General features: G+C 39.4%; 1 protein-coding gene across 1 annotated transcript in view; it reads right to left on the reverse strand.

The window, feature by feature from the left end:
- The window catches only part of GC (GC vitamin D binding protein), a 36756-nt gene extending 25479 nt beyond the window's left edge, over positions 1–11277 (reverse strand). Inside the window, exon 1 of the mRNA XM_081234709.1 lies at positions 11076–11277. Coding sequence (XP_081090835.1) covers positions 11076–11133 — 58 coding nt within the window. The 5' untranslated portion in view covers positions 11134–11277. The remainder of the gene's footprint in view (positions 1–11075) is intronic.
- Positions 11278–15970: the final 4693 nt, after the last annotated feature.

A 15970-nucleotide genomic window follows, 5' to 3' on the forward strand; every position in this document is an offset into this window, starting at 1 on the left:
TGATTCTGTTATACATATATCCACTCTTTAAGATTCTTTTTTCATATAGGCCATTACAGAGTACTGAGTAGAGTTTCTTGTGTTATACAGTAGGTCTTTATTAGTCGTCTATTTTATATCATATGATATTGCTTATATGTAGGAATTCTTGTTTTATGGTTTGGAGTGGAGGTGGTAGTGGTTGGATACTGGCTGGGGAAGATTTTGTTGTTGTTTTCTGTTTTGTTTGTTGTTGTTGTTTTTGCGATACACGGGCCTCTCACTGTTGTGGCCTCTCCTGTTGCGGAGCACAGGCTCCGGACACACAGGCTCAGCGGCCATGGCTCACAGGCCCAGCCACTCCGTGGCATGCGGGATCTTCCCAGACCAGGGCACGAACCCGTGTCCCCTGCATCGGCAGGCGGACTCTCAACCACTGCGCCACCAGGGAACCCCTTTTTTTCCTTTTAAAAAGATTCTCGGGACTTCCCTAGTGGCGCAGTGGTTAAGAATCCACCACCAATGCAGGGGACATGGGTTCGATCCCTGGTCCGGGAAGATCCCACATGCCGTGGAGCAACAAAACCTGTGTGCCACAACTACTGAGCCTGTGCTCTAGAGTGCCCGTGAGCCACAACTACTGAAGCCCACGTGCCTAGAGCCCGTGCTCCGCAGCAAGAGTAGCCACCACAGTGAGAAACCCGCACACCACAATGAAGCGTAGCCTCCTGCAACTAGAGAAAGTCTGCATGCAGCAAAGAAGACCCAACACAGCCAAAAAAAAATTAAAAATATAAAAAATAAAAAGATTCTCTTTGGGATTTGTTAGAGTTAATGTTAAAAATGCCTGATTTCAGTGAAAATTGCCTGTAGAGGAAGCTGTTGTACCCTACGTCTTTCAGGTGGACTGTTCAATGCACATAACTAAGGTGAGAAGTCAGAATTGAGGAACAAAGGCCTTCTTAAGTGGCATTTTGTAATAAGGGACCAACTCAAATACTATCAAAATCACAAAAAAGGTGGATAAACCTGCATCATCAAATCTCACATTATCTTGTAAACTAGACAAGACAGTAGGATTGATAGTGGCTTTTTATACTCTATTGACTGAGAACCTTCATATCTAGTACATTTTCTGTAATTTATTGACATGTTTACAAGGTTGGATATTGTCACAGTTTCAGAAGGTCAAAATAAGGCAGAAATTTTCTGTTAATCATTAATGGTATTCAGTGGGACTGAAGATTAGGGCCCAGATGGAAAAAATTTAGGGTAGAGCTGTCTTCCTACAAGTGAGAAGATGTAGTAGTAGGATGTCAGTGGAGTTTTTGTTGCTCCTGGGTAGAACTGGGGAAAATGGCTGGCAGTGGATTTTAGTTCAGAGTGAGAGAACTTTATAGCTGTGGCTAATTAATAGCTGAAATGATGAACAGCTTTTTTTTTTTTTTTTGCGGTACGCGGGCCTCTCACTGTTGTGGCCTCTCCCGTTGCGGAGCACAGGCTCTGTACGTGCAGGCTCAGCGGCCATGGCTCACTGGCCCAGCCGCTCCGCGGCATGTGGGATCTTTCCGGACCGGGGCACGAACCCGTGTCCCCTGCATCGGCAGGCGGACTCTCAACCACTGCGCCACCAGGGAAGCCCGAACAGCTTTTTGAAGTGAGTTTGTTTTGTCCTTAAAATATTCAAATGGAGTTTAAATAACGGTATGTATTAGATTCCTGAATTTAGTACACAATCGTATCCTCATGATCTTTGAGATCACTTCTAAAAGCTTACAAAATCACCCCTTTTAGAAACAGTAAGAAATTATACAGAATGTTTTTTCTCCCAAAGCTTATGGTTTCAAGCCACAAAAAATACTCAAATAACTCCTTTGTTCTTAATGCAAAGGAAATAGCTTTGCTTAATAAACTCTCCCTATAAAACTGCAGAGGTCACTTCTGTTTTATTGTGACCATGCAAAATGAGAGGCTGCATTCAATGGGGGCACCTCTGAACATTTAAAAAACTATTTTGTTCTAACTTTCCAGATTTCTCACTTCATTAAGAAAGTAGAGTTTCATTCAGTGTGTTGAGAACGTGAGTGCATGTGAATATGGTATAAGTGGAGACTACAGTTTATCTCCTGATTTAGTTAAAGCTATTTAAACAACTGAGATTGCACAGAAACACATTGGAATCCATGGGTGTTAGGTGCTGCTTTAGTTAGAATGCAATGACAGAAAACTGGGAAACTAGATCAACTACACAAGACTTTAAATGGTTTTGGAACCATTTTTGCTGGAATATTCAGTCTTGGGCAAAACAGAAGCAAGGGAAAAAGCCCAAATAGGCATTGAAGAAATTCAGAATTAAAATATGAGGGTAAAACTGCTCTTACAAAAGTAACCTGTAGAGGAAGCCGCTGCACCATGTATTTTTCAGGTAGATTACCTGAAATATTTCTGATTAAAAAAAATTCATCTAGGGCTTCCCTGGTGGCGCACTGGTTGAGAGTCCGCCTGCTGATGCAGGGGACACGGGTTCGTGCCCCGGTCCGGGAAGATCCCACATGCTGCGGAGCGGCTGGGCCTGTGAGCCATGGCCGCTGGGCCTGCACGTCCGGAGCCTGTGCTCCGCAACGGGAGAGGCCACAACAGTGAGAGGCCCGTGTACCGCAAAAAAGAAAAGAATAATAAAATTCATCTATTCATTTATTCAAAGAGAAGACCTGGAGCTGAACTGGTTAAGCGAGTATGTTAACCACTTTCTCATCTTTCAAACGTAACAAATACCGAACTTAATTTGCCATGAGATTGTTCTAAATCAATTCCCTATTCCATGGAGTACTGCTTAATGTTTTCACACCAGTTGAACTCACTTTCATTTATATAATTAAATCCTATATCAAATGAATTGTAAATGACATACTCTGTTCTTTAATGTGCCATGTGGTTATGAAGAGGGCAGTCTGGACTTTGATACAGCGCTAGTAAATATTGGCATAATCTTAGTGACACTGGCGAAATCATTTTCACATTGTGACCCCTAAACACTCAATGTTTACAAATGTCGTTAACAGAATTGTTGCTTTTTGCAACAGCATGTCCCTTTTCTGTCTGTATTGTGAAACATTCTGGTCAGTTGTGCCTAATTCTGGACTTTTGAAAACATTTGGTTTACTTTGGGGAAATCTTTACTGCTTCATGCATCTCTCCTCTCCTAACACAGCTGACAATACTCATTCATACATGCAACAGGCATGTCTTGAAGACTTACTCTATGCCAGGCATTGGGTTCAGTATTGAATATACAATAAAGAGCAAAATAGACACATCCTTGCCCTTATGGAACTTTTAATCTAGTGGGGATAGACAATAGGATACTCATTGTTATGGTACAAACTTTACTAAAAAGGGTATTTTGAATGCTTTAACTATTGTTATAATTATTGTCTAAAACCAGTTTGGTCCTCTAGAAAAGCTGTTTGTATACCGGGAGCAATGGTTGGACCCTATATATGTTGAGTTGAATAAAAACGCTTATACAGGATGCTAGGAACTGTCTTACATTGTTATTTTCCTATTCTGGAGAATCATGGGCTTTCAGAACTGTTGGGCATTTATATATGTATATATTTTTTTGCGGTACACGGGCCTCTCACTGTTGTGGCCTCTCCCATTGCAGAGCACAGGCTCCGGACGTGCAGGCCCAGCGGCCATGGCTCACAGGCCCAGCCGCTCCGCGGCACATGGGATCCCCCCAGACCGGGGCACGAACCCGTGTCCCCTGCATCGGCAGGCAGACTCTCAACCACTGCGCCACCAGGGAAGCCCTGGCATTTATATTTTTGAAATTTTATTTCTTTGACATTTTTATTTCCATTCTGCACTGACAGACTCATCTATGTCAGAAAAGGTCAGTGTATTAGTGCATTTTTTTTAAACTTAAAGAATATGGTTTGTAGTATTTGTTCAAACTAGGTGGGCTAGATATTCAGAGTAGTGGTTTTAGTTGAGAAATTAAATATTGTTGGGCTGGTTTAGGAAGTTGCCCTGATTATTGGAACTAAAGAAAACTGCTGATATGTCATTAAAAACATTGTCAACGAAGAAGTGGTATTCATATTAGTACTTTTATTTCATTTTTCAGGCTTTTTGTGTCTCATTTCCATTGACATTTTAAATCACTATTATATAAAGCATTGATCTGGTTTGATATTGATGTTTGCAAGCAGGGGTGCAATTTTGAGCTTACGTCAATGGAAAGTAAATCTAGAGTTCTGCATGACATCTGTAGATTAACTATCTAGAGGAAATTAACTGTACTTCTTAGGACGCCATCAGTGGAATATTTCAGATGTTGAAAATTCAAAACCAGTAGAAGATATAGGGGCAATGGGTCAGTTGTCCCGATACTAAAATTGCCATAGAGGATGGCCTCATAGACTCACTCAAATTTGATGCCTTTGGTTTCAACACGGGTGGTAGCCCATATAGATGCTACACTCACCAAAGTCCCAGAGGAGGCATTCTTCCTCCACACATCTCATTCCACCTTGCTTTTCCTTCACAAGTTGAGCACCTTGTCATCAACAAATGCTTTTGCAGAGGTGAAGATGAGGGAGCAAGTTTCCCTCTCCCACCTTTGGCATGAGTGAGGGTGGTGTCTTTGGTATCCTGAATTGGAAACTTAGAATGCATTACAGGGCTTAGTTTTTAAAACAATATAAGAATAAATAACATGATAAAGCACATACAAGAAACTTGAAAGCCACCAATATTTAAGGAACTGAGGTCTGACAGTAGAGATAAGAATAAGAATACAACACCAATAGCAGCAGTAGTGATCATTGCCATGGAAGAGATTGAAACAAAGCATATGAACCCATGGAATGGAAGAGAGCTTTTAGAAAACCTCATGAAAGGAACTATTACTTGAAGTGGACCACGAATGATGGGCAGGATTTTAACAGGGATAAGTGAATTGGGAGAGGAATTTTAAGTGGAGAGAACATGAAGAAATATCTGAAGTTAGAAAATCACCAGTCATATCTGGAGAATGAGTAATCCAATAAAACTGAAGCAGTGGAATTAAATACTAGAAAACTTGATCACCAAAGTTTTACTTATTTTTTAAGGTAATGGGGTATCTATTGAAATACATTCATGGAGAGGAATGACCAACTCAGAGCTGTACTCAAGAGTAATCTTGGGATCTAAGTGAAATAGTACCTTGTTATTAAGGCTGTTCTGTGAAATATGTTAGTCTATGTAAAAATACCTAGCACATCTCCTGCCTAACATGGTAAAAACACAATGTTAGCAACTCTTCTAATAGTACAATCCAGTGATGATACCTATATGCCCTTGTGATAAGGGTCCCATGTGACTTGCTCCAGTCCTTCTCTCAGACGGTAGGCTAAATTACTTTCTGGTCAGAAGGAAATGGAAGAGAAGATAAAAATAGAAAACTCCCAGGAAGCATGGAAATGAGTTAACATGTACCCCAGTTATCTCCTGGCCGATTCTCCCTGGATCTGACCAATGAGATTATAGTCTATCAACAGTGAGATGCTTTCACTCAATGATCCTTTCCTTGGGGAAGTCCCAGCCTGTCACAGAACCCAGAAACCTACAGTATTAGGTTTCTATTGCTACTGTAATTCAGTAATTCAAATTCGGTGGCTTAAACTTACTGCTTTACATTTCTACTGGGTAGATTGACACAGGTCTCTCTGGGCTAAAATCAAGGTGTCAGCAGGATTGTGTTCTTTCTGGATGCTCTGAGGGAGAATCCATTTCCTTGCCTACTCCAACTTCTAGAGGTGGCCTAGGATTCTAGGCTCAAGGCCTCCTTCCTCCATCTTCAAAGCTGGCAACTTCGTGTCTCTTTGTGTCTTTTCTCTTTAGCGACATCATCCTCTGACTGATTCTGTTTTGCTCCCTTTTTGTGATTACATTGGTCTCACTCAGATAATCCAGCATTGTTTTTCTACTTTAAGGTCTGCTGACTAGCAACCTTTATTCTGTCTGAAACCTTAATTCCCCTTTGTGATGTGAGCTAACCTCTTAGCAGGTTCCAGGCATTAGGATGTCAACATTTTTGGTTGTACCCACTGTCACATGACTCCAAACAGATACTAGAATTGGGGTGGGTTTGTATCAGACAGTCTGACAGCTAGAATCGCACCAGTCAGCTATACATGTTCACCCCTAGTATTTCATTTATCTCCCAAAAGTGATCCTAATTTTTATGTATTTCATTTTTGGACTCCACTTACCACGTTATGTCAAGTTTTGCATTGTATTTTAATATGAGTTGATTGGGGAAGGGATGGGAGGTAGAGATTTGGTTAGGGAAGCCATTACGATAGCTGGGTAAACGTTAATAAGGGCCTGCACAAGGACAGTATAAGAAGGTGGAGGGCTTCCCTGGTGGCGCAGTGGTTCAGCGTCCGCCTGCCGATGCAGGGGACACGGGTTCGTGCCCCGGCCCGGGAAGATCCCACATGCCGCGGAGCCTGCGCGTCCGGAGCCTGTGCTCCGCAACGGGAGAGGCCACAGCAGTGAGAAGCCCGCGTACCGCAAAAAAAAAAAAAAAAAAGTGGAAATGTAGTAGACAAAAGAGCCAGTGTTCCCAGGCTTTGAGAACTAGATCTATGCAGGGGGTAAAGGAGACAGACAGAAGGGAACACTGAGGAGGTTCGGTACAAGGCTGACATATTTTAGGGCTGAAATTTATAGAATATAGAAATGATTGGATACTGATAACAAAAATGAATAAAATAAAATCCACCAGTGCTCTACAGGATTGAACATAAATGATTTAGAGGTGATAGTGCCAGGAAAACAGGAAGTTAGAAGACAGAGCTGGTTTCATGGAATAGGGATGAACTGGGATTTGGATCAGTTATGGATGACCGTGGTGGACAGAATGAATTTCACTTACTTCCCCCTAAATTGGTATCAATGATTGGTTCTCTCTTACACTTATACTAAGATTAGTGAAAGTATTTCAGGTATGTGTCTCATGAGAGGCAGCAAAGCAGTGATTTTGAGTGACTGTCTTTGTAAACCCAGTGAATTGATGTAAAATTCTGATCCTGACACTTACTAGCTCAGTTACTTTGGATAAGTTACTTAACCCCTCTTTTCCTCAGTTTTCCCCATTTATAAAATGGGGATAATAGTACTGAGCTCATCACGGTGTTGAAAGGATGAAATAAATCTATCTGAAAGATTTTGAACATGTTAACATATTGTAAATAAACTATTAGCTATTTTATTCAGTGGATAAAATCTAGTGCCAATGCTTCACAGTGGATACTATATATAAAACTTATAATGAAAATAACAAAAGACTTAGTTTACTCCTTCCAGGATATATATTATGTGTCCTAGTTGATATTTAATTTTCCTTAAATACTCAAAACTACCTTATGAGGTAGGTACTCTAATAACCTTGGTTTTGTGATTTTACACACAAAAAACTACTACACATAATATATGGCAAGTAGTGTTCTAAAACTGAGAATTCCAGCAAGGAACAAAAAGTCCTTCAATTCATGGAGCTTACATTCTACATCTTACTTTCATTACAATAAACAAATGAACAGCTGGTAATAAGGTGATGAGTGCTAAAAATAAGAGCAAAATAAAACAAAACAAAAACAGGATAAGGGAATAGAGAAAAATGGAGTAGTAGGTGCTATTTGAGGTAGATTGGTCAGGGAAGTCTTCTCTGTATGTGAACTTGGAGCAGACAGAGGGAATCCATGTTCTAAGATGAGTGAGGAGCTAATGCAGATCCCTGGGGTGCAGAATACAGAGAGTGGGAGCTAGTGTGGAGGCCAGTGTGGCTGAAACAGAGTGAACTGGGGGGAAAATAGAGAGGAGGGTAGAGTGGGCAGAATAAAGAAGTTAAGTGACCATAGATACTAGGGGGAAGGTAATCAGTTCCTTTTAAGGATTTCTTCATCTTCTTTCATCATCTTCAAACTTGTGGCCTTTTAAAGTATGCCTACTCATCCCCATACCCCATATGTGATGGTGAATTCATACTGGCATTGCACCTCATAGCAATGAAGCATAATTTTGCTATTAGGTTAACATTACTCTTTTTTTTTTTTTTTTTGCTGTACGCGGGCCTCTCACTGTTGTGGCCTCTCCTGTTGTGGAGCACAGGCTCCAGACACGCAGGCTCAGTGGCCATGGCTCACGGGCCCAGCCGCTCTGCGGCATGTGGGATCTTCCCGGACCGGGGCACGAACCCATGTCCCCTGCACCGGCAGGGAGACTCTCAACCACTGCGCCACCAGGGAAGCCCTAACATTGCTTTTGATGATGAAGTTAGCTACCTCTTTGACTTCAGCTCTTCCTCCTTTCCTCCTTTCCCTTCTCAGCTAAGCCTCTTTAATGCTTTTACTCTGGGTGCTTTGTGAACTTGGATCAGGCCATATTTGTTCCTAGCTCAGGACATTTGCACCTGAGTTCCTCAGCTTGAAACATACTTCTAGATATTTGCATGGCTGTCTTCTTTCCATCATGTAGATCTCAAATCCTGTTGCCTCCTCAGTCACCTGAGGAAGTGACTAAGCACCAAAATAAGCATAAAATTATGCTTATTTTGCAGAGAGCATATACAGACCTATCTGGGAAAGTATCAATAGAATATCTTCTTATTCTAAATTACTTCTCTTTAGCATTCTGTACAGCTATGTTCCTGAATCAAACTGAGGACAATTTTGTTTTTCACATGGCTCCTGATGAAGGGGTGGCAACTTGTAGAAAAGAGAAACAGTGATTCAGTGGTGGTTTGGAAGATTGGGATGAACCACATTGTTTTAGGGCTGTTTCGACAGGTAAGTGGGAGAAGGAGAAATACAGCTTCCTCCCCACCTCAAGGGGAATTGACTTTCTTCTTGCTATTTGATACCATGTTTAATAAAATTTTGCCGAGAATGAAATGCTTAAAGCAAAAGGAAAATGTTCTTGCCAATAGCTCTTATAAACAGCAGTGCTTTGCTTCCTGTAGCATTATTTCTTTGGTAATTGTGTAGCAGTATCAGTAGCCTTCTTGTTTCTTGGGAAGAGGGAAAGATATGATTTAGATTAGTGCTTTATCCATTTCAGTTTTGAGTAAAGAAGCCAAGTGGAGGCAATTGGAAACATAACTTTCTTGCCTCTCACAGGGTAGCTAAAGTGGATATTATAATATCATTTAGATTTGGCATATTTGGTAAGCCCTTCTCTCTCAAGATGTACCCAAGGGCTTGTGAACTGAATCCCCAATGCCATTTGATAGAAGAGGATGAGCCTGACTGGAGCTAACGTTCATATTGTATCCACTTTAGAACTGAGGTTTTCCAAAGACTGCTTCCGTGGGATATAGGCATTTTAGGAAAGAGCCCATGTGTTTGGGAAACTTTATTGTATTGAATAAAGTTAAATTATCTTGTTTTGATTTCTCAGAACTCTTAGAACAACAAAAACATTGATTATGAACCAACCAAGAAACACTAATGTCTGGCTTATTTCTTAAATATGTTTGGCCCTAGAAACATCTTTCCAAAATGAGTCTTGAAGGAAATACACCTTGGAAAAGAGTCTCTAGACAAATGCTGTGGGTGGTTGGTCAGCTCTGTAGAACTAGGCAGAGAACTGCAACCCAAACCAATCCTCCAGCATCCAAAGTTCCTCTCAACTCTTTCAATCTGTACACTTCCTGCCAGGAGTGAGCACACCTAGCTTCCAGGTAAAACACTGACTTGGTATTTGGGTTATGCTCAGGTATTACAGAACAGAGGACTTATGGGTCAGGACTACTGTCCCCAAGTATTGGACATTTATTATGTAGGTAATTGTACTTTATGTCTCAGGAGTCATGATCTGACCTATGGCACATAGGTAATCTAGTTCATTGTGAAGTTCAGAACTTCAAGGGAGCTTACTTGAAGTCTTTAGCATCTGTTTCATCAGAGGCTGAGAGAATGCTAAAGGATGTTGAAATAGAGGTTGCAGAATACTGTTATTCTCCAAAGCACTGTAATTCTTTGAAGTGAAGCCAGTGTACATTTACTGAGTCAGTAGTTCAAAATGGCACATTATGGCATCCACATATAATCCCAGGACATAACCATTACTGGACTTTCTGTGTTTTGAAAATCCAGATCTGAACCTACTTCAGGAGGACTTTTCAGGTTCAGATCTGCCACAGGGAAACCATGGGTGAAGGAGTAAGCTTTCAGGGTTCCTTGGGACCTGGGCTATTCAGACGTCTTGTAAGGGACATGAATAAGACAAAATTTAAAATAATTTGAATGACAAAAATGAGGTATTTTTTAAAAAATGAATGTAAAAAAAATAAGGTCAGGAGTAAGGTTATTCTTGTCATCGTTAATAACTGTTGATTCCTGGGATACACGCATTTTATTCTACTGGTTAAATATTATTAATATGAGTATTAATGTATGACTTGGGTAAAGCAGTTAACTGGCAGCACTACATGAAAATTTTAATTTTTGAAGCCGGATGAATGCAGATTCCTTTTATAAGCATTAAAGAATCAGCCAGAAAGTAAATTGGAACTGATTATGAATTTCTCAGCTTGGGAACTTATAAAGTTGTATACTGCTCAAAGACGAAGACACCATTTGATGAATGAACTTAATGAAAAATATAGCTCAGAGACCTTGATAGTCATATTTCTTAGCTAATGAATTCTTTTGTGTGAGATATTTTAGAAACTATAATGCATTTTCAAATATTACATATAGAGGATTCCTTGAAGAAGATCAAAGAAATCTGTTGACTTCATCATTGATATGGTATATTGTACTCTCAATGGCAATGAATAATGGCAATGAATGAAGTCTGAAAAACAAAGCTCAGTGATGGATCACAGCCTCCATTTGCGTTCTCCTTTAACAAATAAAAATATTCTAATTTTGAACCATTTTTTTAGATCTTGGTTATCAAGAAAACAGGGAAAGATAAGTGACAAATTATATAGTTTTTCTTTCTTTCATGAGATTCTTATCATGACTTCTTGGCTATTCTAATTGAACACTCTATGTGGCATTTGAGCTCAGATTAATCCCCCTTTGATTCCTTACCTCTCTCTAGAGCATGCACAAATGCTACAGCAAGCAGGAAAACCAGGATCCTCTTCATTTTTCTGCCAGCAAGTCCTGTAGCACCCCCGTCTCCTGTATGTTACCCAGTTAAAAAAAATAGCATCCAAAAGTAACCAATTCCCTTTTACTAATAAGATTCCTGACTGTGAGCTAATCAATTATTAATCTCTACATGGAAGGAAGGGCAGTCATCCTTGGGCCACAAGAGATAAAATATCATCAATCAAGGCAAATAGACAACCTGGGGAAAAAGTAGTGGAAAATCTAGGAGATTTTAATCATTAACTTTGTCAAACTGCAAAAGAGTCAGGGTATATATAGATTTTCCCCCCCCACTTCTGCTTTTTGCTAAAGCTTATCTAACGTATTTATGGGCACATTTTCCCTCCCTCTTTCTGTGTTGTCTTTGGACATTCCCTACCCTTCTCATGTGTATAAATGGAAACTTGGAGGTGTCTCTTTGTTTAAACCTACTACAAATAAAGATTATCTTAAAATATCACAGACTAGATGTTTAATAAGGGCAAAAAAAGTGAGAACCCAATTTATCCCAATTGCTCAAATCCATAATTTTAATGCTATATATTTTATTGAAGATGATTGGGATAGTACTTTATATTTATGTGCTATATTACACATATATATTTCTAAAGCACTGACATACATATTAAAAATAACCCTTGAAATCACAAAAGTTAGTGGCAAATCTTGGACTCCCCATAGCTAATTTAAAGTTCTTTTTACTAGTACTATACAACTAGTATATTTTAGGATAATATAACTTGAGACTACACAGTTGGCCTTGTAGAATGCAGAATCCACCATCTTCATTTTACAGAAGGAGGAACTAAACCCCAGAGATTCTATGGCTTGCCCAGAAAGGCACAGGTAGTTGTCATTCATTCCATCATTGGAAACAGGTCAGCATCTCGTTCTTGCAGTAGTCATCTTTTCAGGAAACAGGGTCAGATAAGGGTTGGGTACACTAGCTCTGGAATCAAATCCCTACTCAGCTCTTATCGGCTATATAACCTTGGAAAATCATCTCTCTAAGCCTCATCTCTCTCCTATGCAAAATGATGATAACTTCTAATACTTTTGTTACAAGAGTGTTGTGAACTTAATTAAGATACTGTGCAAGGTTTACCATAATAACAAACACATGGTAGCATGCATTAATGTTAACTATTGCTCTTATTCTAGTTATTGCCCCCACTTTTCACTGGCTCTCCAAATTTATAATATCTGAGAAGGTTATTGAAACTAATGAGGCCTAGAACTCAGTGGAAAGTCTTGAAGCCAGCTTGTATTATGAGTTTAGGGCCATCACAGATAAGTGGTAAAGAATTCTGATATCAATTTAGTAGCTAAGGATTAACTGCATAGTCAGATTCCATCAAAATCTCAAATTGCATAAGCAGTTACATTTTTAGTAAGATTCTCCACCTATATTGAAAATTGTTGAGTGTTCAGAAAATACAGTCCAGGTAGTTGGAAAAGGATAACTAAGCAAGATTAAAGCAGATATCTCTATAAAGCCAATGGAAATTCACATGCTAGTGGAGACTAAAATATACTCTAAATATTGCTAGGGGCAATATGGGAAGATAGCCTTACTGTTCAAGGACCAACTATATGCTGTTCAAAGATGAACTTTTGGTGGGGAGGGTGGGAGGGAGGGAGATGCATGAGGGAAGGGATGTGGGAACAGATGTATATGTATGACTGGTTCACTTTGTTATAAAGCAGAAACTAATAAAAAAAAAAAAAGAAAACTGAGGTAAAGGGAGGAAAAGACTAGTACCCAAAGGCATACAGGTGGTTAAAGAATAAAGCTGAAATTCCAACCCAAAAAAAAGATGAACTTTTGGGCCTCCCTTGTGGCGCAGTGGTTGAGAGTCCGCCTGCCGATGCAGGGGATACGGGTTCGTGCCCCGGTCCGGGAAGATCCCACATGCCGCAAAGCCATGGCCACTGAGCCTGCGCGTCCGGAGCCTGTACTCCGCAACAGGAGAGGCCAAAACAGTGAGAGGCCCCCATACCAGAAAAAAAAAAAAAAAAAGATGAACTTCCTTCCTACTACAAGTCTTCTAAACTTTTCCTTTGGCTAAACTCTTAGTTTACTTTGCAAGTTAATTTAAAAGTGTGTTTTAATCTTAGTATAGATTATTTGGAAGTGCCAAATAATCAAGTGGAACTAATAATCAAGTGTTATCTTAAGTGCCAAAACACTTAAAAATAACTAAGAAGCCCAGAACTCAGAAACATTATTAACACATTATAGTTTCCATTTTAAAGATAATACACATATCCATTTTTATAGAGTTTTGTATTTAACAGTATTTCATCTTCTGATGATTAGTTCATTCAAAGATATACTGGATTGTTTCCCATTAATTTTGTTACAGTTTAAGATGAGCCTGTTCTTTCATTTAAAAAACAATTATAACTTTATCTCTGATTTTGCAATAACATCTACCACTTTTGTTTAATGATAAACTACATGTAGCAAGAGTTGCAACATCTCATTTAGGTCCTCCTGAGAAATCTCTACACAAGCTGCCAAATGCATTCTCTTGGCTGAGTTTACCTTTTTCCAACTGAAAATCAGCACTCATGTGCTAATAGCTAAATACATGAACCTTCTCTCAGTCTTATTTATATAACTCTCCTTTAATTCTTTTACAAGTTGATAGCTCACTGTCATTATGTTGGAAAGAAATAATTGGCTTAATTGAGACATCTCATCTTGCCATGACTACTCTAGTAAGTCCAATGGGGGGGAAAAAGATATAAAAGACCAAGTGAAATCTTCTGCCACAGTTACAGCAGTCGTGACAGCAACTCAGAAATTTATAATGGAAATAGTTATTTTAGAAGAATTATTTATTAAGTAAGCAGTAGAATTTCACAGGAATTTTTTGCCCATAAAGAATCAAATAGCATATACAGAAGTCGAAATAAGTTGTTGTACACATGAAATTGATATAATATTGTAAACCAGTTAAAAAGCTGATTAGAAGTAATCTCCTACCTCTTTATCTTGCCATTGGCTTCAGAAGAAATGTAAGTTTTTCCCTAAACAGGGCTAGTTCTAGGCAAAATTGTGAGATAAAGCCCATCTTTAGATTTTGGCTATCACATTCTCTTCTTGTAGTAACTCTTAGATCTTACACCCATTACTAAAGGAGTATTTTTAACATTTTTATGCTGCAACGGGCTGCTTAAAACTCTCCTATTATAGTAGTCCAGTAGAAATGACCTTCAAATCGATTTCATTTGCCAGAGTGTTTTCATTCAGATTCTCTTTATGTTGTTAAAATGCATTATCAGCATCTTCCCCTGATAAATGACCTGGTGAAATGGATATTAGTAGCATAAAGTGATAACCTTAAAGTTGATGTGCAGAGCAGGAATGGAGGACAGTCTAGATTGCAGGGTACTCTCATAACCCAATCACTTTGCTTTTCTGGACTCCCATGAGAAATTCCAATATCCTAATAAGTCTCCCTTTTTACTTAAGCCTATTCAAGCTGCATTTATTTGCAATTAAAAGCATCCTAACTAATGTATTTTAGACCAGTGTTCTCTCTGTTGCTGTCACTATTTTTCTGAAATGTGAACAGGACCATGTTATTGCTTCCCTACTTATAACCCTTCAGTTAAATGCCTGTGCTTAAAGTTTGTGACTTCATGCTACCTACCTCTGTAGGGTACTCTTGGCATATTAAAATTTAGTACAGCTGAACTGCTTGTGGTTCACTGAGCACATTGTGCTGCTGGGCCTCCAAAGGTCTTTGTTCACACTCTTTTCTTTGAAAGAGACCCCCTTTGGTATTTTGTGTGATTGCTTTTATCTTTTACTAGAAGAAGGCTTTCACTTATTCATTTAACATATATTTAATTGACACCACTTTACACCAGCTGTCATACAAATAGTTGGTATTATAACGGTGTACATAACTACCTCATGGATCTTCTAATCCAGCTAGGAAAGCAGATAATGAAAACAACAAATGTGTTGAGTGGTGAGTGTGTGGAGGACGGAAGCAGAAGCAGAGGCGGTAAAAGTAGATGCAGAGAGACCAGTCTGAAGGCTGCTTTGAAGTCCAAGCAAGGGATGACAGTGGCTCAGCCTGCGATACTGGCAATGGGATGAAGAGACTCTACCTAGAAGACAGAATTACGGGGGTGATAATTGACTAGATGTTGGGAGGGAGTAGGAGTCAGAGGTGATTCCCTAGGTTTCTGGCCTAAGCAAGTGAGTGAGTATTAATGCCATTTTCTGGGATAGAATAAACTGGAGGAGACACATAGTTTGGGGGAAGATGTGTTAGGGAGAATTTTGATTAGGTACATGGATATACAGTTGGCTCTCAATAGCTGCAGATTCCACATCCTTGGATTCAACCAATCTCGAATTGAAAATATTTTTAAAATTCTAGAAAATTCCAGAAAACAAAACTTGAATTTGCTGACCATGGCAACTATTTACGTAGCATTTATGTTGTATTTACAGCTATTTACATAGCATTATATTGTGTTTACAACTATTTACATAACATTTACATTGCATTAGATATAAGTAACCTAGAGATGATTTGAAGTATACCAGAGAATGTGTGTAGCTTATATGCAAATACTGCACCATTTTATATAAGGGGCTTGAGTATCCTTGGATTTTGATATCTGTGGGGATTGTGGAAGCCATCCACCCAGGAGAGATCAAGGGTTGATTACCACCCTGGAGTGCAGAAGAGATCTGAATTTCCAGGCTGCACTGTGTCTTCCTTCTCTGAGCTGTGCTCTCCCACAGTGCTCTTAGTCTAGCTAAAATTTGTTCATCTAGGTATTCCCAACAGCTAGCACAGAAA

Source organism: Mesoplodon bidens (genome assembly GCF_964165515.1).
Source record: "Mesoplodon bidens genome assembly, chromosome: 1".
NCBI classification, from domain to species: domain Eukaryota; kingdom Metazoa; phylum Chordata; class Mammalia; order Artiodactyla; family Ziphiidae; genus Mesoplodon; species Mesoplodon bidens.